Source organism: Cheilinus undulatus, linkage group 7 (assembly GCF_018320785.1).
Source record: "Cheilinus undulatus linkage group 7, ASM1832078v1, whole genome shotgun sequence".
NCBI classification, from domain to species: domain Eukaryota; kingdom Metazoa; phylum Chordata; class Actinopteri; order Labriformes; family Labridae; genus Cheilinus; species Cheilinus undulatus.
Window position 1 is genome coordinate 33,876,250 of NC_054871.1, and position 5,500 is coordinate 33,881,749.

General features: G+C 41.5%; 1 protein-coding gene across 1 annotated transcript; it reads right to left on the reverse strand.

The window, feature by feature from the left end:
• Nucleotides 1-776: 776 nt before the first annotated feature.
• fstl3 (follistatin-like 3 (secreted glycoprotein)) lies at nucleotides 777-5,278 on the reverse strand. The gene is made up of 5 exons (XM_041792136.1): nucleotides 5,044-5,278; nucleotides 4,380-4,565; nucleotides 2,520-2,735; nucleotides 2,201-2,428; nucleotides 777-2,096 (listed from the first exon to the last, which is right to left on the reverse strand). The coding sequence occupies exons 1-5, from the start codon at nucleotides 5,111-5,113 to the stop codon at nucleotides 2,044-2,046; spliced, it is 753 nt and encodes a 250-aa protein (XP_041648070.1). The 5' UTR covers nucleotides 5,114-5,278; the 3' UTR covers nucleotides 777-2,043.
• Nucleotides 5,279-5,500: the final 222 nt, after the last annotated feature.

A 5,500-nucleotide genomic window follows, 5' to 3' on the forward strand; every position in this document is an offset into this window, starting at 1 on the left:
GAGGTCAATAAGCACCAGAAATGTTTCCAACATCGTACCTAGGATGCTAACTACAGCTGTCACTTTGGCTATACAGGGACCTGATGGCTCACTGCAGTGTCCCTGGACCCCATATTCCTTGCAGCATCCCCCACGACTCCCATAGGGACACGGTCATAAGCCTTCTCGAGGTCTACAAAACACATGTAGACTGGATGAGCAAAATTACATGCCCAAGAAGCCGTGCGAGAGTAAAAAGCTGGTCCACTGTCCCACGACCAGGATAGAACAGGAATTGTTCCTCCTGAATCTGAGGTTTCTGAAGTTTCCTTCCCCACCAGAGAGATGTCATTCCAAGTCCCCAGAACCAGTCTCTGACAGTAGGGGTCAAAGCACCTGGGTCCCCACCTTCCAACCCCTGTACCTTGCATCCTATCCCCCCAACCCATGACCCCCAGACTCCATAGGTTTGTAGCCTCAGTAGACATTTCCAAACAAGTAGAGATCAGATGCAGCGCTCAGCTCTGCTTACCTCTGTTGATTACTTGTTGATTGACTCGGTTCAGCGAAAAACTGTATCTACCGAGCAGTAACTCAGTGACCATGAATTTCACATGAGGGTGTTAAAGGTTGCTTTCCTGGTTAACACTGCAAGCTATCCTAAAATGCGTGCAGTGTTAACCAGTACACGTCATTGTTTATTATTGTTTTGATTGAGAGCAAAACATTATCCCCCACCCATGGTACTTTCTTTGTATCCATGGTTATCACAGAAAACAACAAGAAAGGAGTCAGAATTGTGACAAATGTTAAACTTTATGTTGTTTTGAAACGACAGTACAAAAATACAAAAATATGTTAATGTATTTATCATTCAAATTTCACAGTAGGTACACAGGTAGGTACATATGAGACTTTTATTTACAGGAGGAGTTGTCTTTCATCTGCTTTGACTTGGGAGATTTTATCTGATCTCTTTGACATTTAAGTAGACCATTTGTTTCATACCTCCCGAGTTTACCAGCATCATCAACAAACAGACTGTCTCATCTCTAATAGCAGTACAATCTGGTACATTCGGGTGGCCTTAACTGCAGCAGATTCTCAGACAAATTCAATTATCCTTTCAATCAGACATCTCTAATTACATTTGACTGTCCAGAAATATCTTCAGAAAGTTCCAATCAAATCAAAGCAGGCAAACAGCAATGGAATGAAATAGAAAATGCATTCAGAAAAGCCAAGTGCTCAACAGAGGAGGTATTGCAGAGCACTTGAGGTCGTACCAACACTCTTCTTAGATGCCTACAAACAGTTATTTATAGTGATCAGTTGGTTTCTCAGTTTGTATGAGGATCCAGAGTAAACATGTTTAGACTACACAGGTTTGTTTAGGCTGAATCAGTTACTCACCTCCACACAAAAGCTTGTGTATATACAGTACAACTGTCCTGTTATTGTTTGTGGTGAACTGAAACCACATCGGCAGACTGAAGTGGTACCAACTTTCCAGACAAATTGGTGTTGCTTTCCATCAGTTTAGGAGGGAAAACTGTTTGTATTGGGGGGACTGGAGACTGTAAAAACTGTATAAAAGTTGTAGTGCGCCAAAGCACGAGGCCCTCTATTGTACATACAAATAAAAAACACAATAAATACATTTTTTTCTGTCAGCTTTCCCAAGGATACATGGATTTATTGCTAGGATAAAAACATAAATAGAGTTGTTACCTTCTCCAATAAATAGTAGTGGTGTTCTATTTACAATATCCACACATCTACCAAAGAGCTCAGAGATATCTCAGTGTTCATCTGCCTGTACTTTCCAAACTTACACAAGATGAACACTGATTGCTTGCAGATTTTTTGAAGCTCTTTTTGAGGCAGTTACACTTAGGTATGTCTTCCAAGAGAGGACTCTCATATCAAACATGTCATTCTGTATACAAAAAGGGGAGGGGGGAGTGATTGTCATAAAAAAAGAGGTCATCATGGGAAGCTTGTGGTGTGGCACTTGGAACTGTTTGTCGACCAGCTTGTCTCTTGACAATATTAGGTGTCCTTTTAGACTGCATTTTCCTCACTGGCGTGGAAATTGTTGGATTTCCGAGGGGGACCTGCCAAAACAAGAGTCAGAAGGTGCTTTAATAAAAAAGTAAAGCCTAAGCCTGATTTAAAATATAGATGATCAGAAAAAGGAGAAGTGTTCATAAAGTCTTACTGTTGCAGTGGCCGTAGTGGCGGACTCCTATGGAGCGTCCGAGGAAGCAGGTGGCTCGACGGAGGTGGCAGGCACTGGGGTAAGTGATGTTGTCATTGCCGCAGATCGGCTGCTCAGATGGCAGGGGAATTGGGCAAGGAGTTGTGCGACACATGACACAGTGAGCGCTGTTTGTCTGGTCGGTCACACATGTATGGGTACCTGGACACACCACATTGGAGCACGACTCTGGAGTGCATGAAGAAAGAAGCAAAAAAATATAAATATTTGTTTTAACGCAGGACAGAAAAGCTTGGAAGTAAAGATTAAACTTGCTCACTCTTGCAGTCTCCTTGGTACATGACCTCCAGGTCTGGATGTCCCATGCAGCGAGCCATCAGAAGAGCACACTCATCCTTATATGACTTCCCGTCGCTGCCGCACACAGCATGCTTCCGGGTAATGTTAGAGCAGTCTGGATTGCACACACACTGGGGCCTCCCCAACTTCATTTTGCAAATCTTCCCGGGGCTGCATTTGACTCCCTCGCATGTTTCTACAAAAGCACAGCCAATGGTTTCATTTTAGTGTGACCGCTGCACCATATCAGTGTAATGTTACTGTATTAACAAAACTGCAGACATCAGGTGACCCACAGGCATTTTCTCTCAAAACAATCCTCATATCTGGGGTTTTCCCAGACAAAAATGCTATTTTCACCCCGCACAATATTTATAATAATCACAACTCTTTATTGACTGTTACACACAGGGGTGTCTTGCTGGATGGGATCTGAAACCGGTGTGTTTTCATAACATCTAATGTGTACGGCTGCACACAGACTGGGCTAAGCTCCTGCAGAGGGATGGAGGCGCTCTGAGGTAGACTGAGTTCAAATAACTGTCAGAGAAGTTTACTGGCTGAGAAGTGAGGAAGCCCCGGGCTCCTCTGAAACCCTGCTGTGTCAAAAGCACAGGATGAACTGTAATCCTACACAGTGCCAAGGCAACTTTAGACAACACACACAACTCCTCCCAGGACCTTTTTTAGTCTTAAGAGATGATCAGGAGTAACAGTCCTGAGAATTCTGTAAACAATGAAGAACTTATTTCTTATTTCCTGTCTCTACAGCACTTCAATATCCTGCTTTATTGCAGTGTTTTCCTCCAACTCTCCTTGTCTCCACTCTCTCCCTCTCCTGTTGTGTACACATTTTTATGATAACTTAGTCTTATTTCCACAGAATTCCTAATGATGCAGAGAGTGTTGCACACCATGAGTGCCAGACATCTGGGCATGTGGCAGGCGTTATTTCAGCCTGCAGGAAATGTTTCTTTGTTATTTTGCTCTTGGAGGCAATCAAGGCTCCTTTTTAACTAGCTTTGAAGTAAGTCAACTTATAATGAGAGGGAAAAAAGGAGGAACATGGTTTCTGATTGTACTGAATTCATTCATTTTCCAAGCAATATAGTTGTTTACTTTTTCACTTTACTTCACTTTGACTCTCCTCTCTCTGCCTGTGTAGTTTATCCTCAATACAATCAAGTTTTGGTGTATTTTACTCATGAAAAGGGTCATGGCTGGTGTTGTTGCCAAAAATGATTGTAGCTAGCTTTTCCTGGACTTCACAATTCTGGCCATTGATAAAATAGTGCAAGTGTGGCTAATAAAAACAGAATTTATCTGCAAGTGAACCTGAATGAACCTTGCAGAGACTTTTTGGAGGAGAAGCTTCGTAAGACAGCTGGGTGGAGTTAAGTGGAATGCGTCTCCTGAATCCACGTCTGCATTTTGTTAGAAGGCTGCACTGGGAACACATTGTGTTGATTCACAAATGACGTGGTTCAAATTAACTTTCACAAACTTCAGACACAGAAGATATTTTGTTGAAAGAACCGCCAGTTCTTTAATATGTTAAACCTTCTGTTTTGAGTCTGCAATTGATATCCAAGCAGTGATTTAAAAGTTCAAAAAACCTTCTTTAAAACTACCTTTGACACTTTGTCTCTTACTGGAGTCCAGCTTTTTATTTTTCAGACTGTTTATTCACAGTGGGTCTGTTGTGAATTAAACTTTGAGTTTTAAGCTTTTCAGCTAATTTCTGGTTCCCATGCAATGACGAATATAACCCCACACAGTGATAAACGAAAACAAACAAAAGAAACCGATTCCTCCTTCTTTAAGTGGTTTGTTTGTTTACCTTTGCAGGGTTTACAGGAGACAATTCCCAGGAAGCCCAGCAGGCTGACCTCATTCATTGGCAGGCTGGTGTTAGACCAGGCTGTGTCCAGGCGGCCCCCGGCACAGCACTCCTCTCTGGTCACCCCTCTCATCAGTACCATGTCACACCTCTGGTCCTGACTCTGCTGCAGCCAACACATCCCAGCTGAAGAAAGTGGCACACATATACAAAATACAAGTCAACTTTTATATACATATACACACGTTAAGGTTTGTGAAAACAAATGGTAAATGCAAGGGTTAGTTTGACTTCTTCTGGTTTCTATTCAATAAAACTGTCTTATTTTAACTGTACAATGTTTGTTGTCAAAACAAAACATGTCCAAAAAAACAGAAGCTGTCTACAATAATGTTTTCAAAACTGTTAATAAAACACCTGTAAGTATCTGGAACTAACTGCAAAAAATATTTATATATTTTTTGACATAAAGATATATATATCCTCAAAATCCCAGGAAAAGTGCATAAATAAACACGACTTTTTGAAAAAAGTACAACAAAACAAGTATTTACTATATAAGAAATAGTCCCTTTGATATAATAACTTTAAGGGCTTATCCATGCTGTTATTTTTAGAGCTTGTGTTTCTATTTTCCTGTGATACAAAGAAAATGTTTACTTACCACTAGCAGGATTCCTCCCAATCTGATAAAAACAGAGAACCAAACAAAAAAAGTAGCTAAAGAAGCTCATTGTGCCTGTAGTTAGTAGGAAACTTTTCCTGAAAGCTTGTTTCAGCAGATATCAGTCAGAAGAAGTGAAGCTCCTTTAGGAAAACCCAGCAGATCAGTCAAACTCCGCTCTGGAAGCAGCTCCCTCTCTCTTATGTGAATGAATGTGTTGTGGATAAGTGATGTCGTTCCCCCTCTGTATAAATATTTAGCCCAGATGGAATTATGCTGCTGGGATGGGCGATCCTCTCAGCCAGTAATAAGCCAGGGCAGGACACAGTTTGACTCTGACTCAATTTCCAGAGTCGGGAAATGATCCATGCCCCGCAGCACCAGACGCTGGGCACTTATATGACCTCACAAAACTTTTTCACACCAACGGTATCAGACTTATTAAAGGCTCATTAAG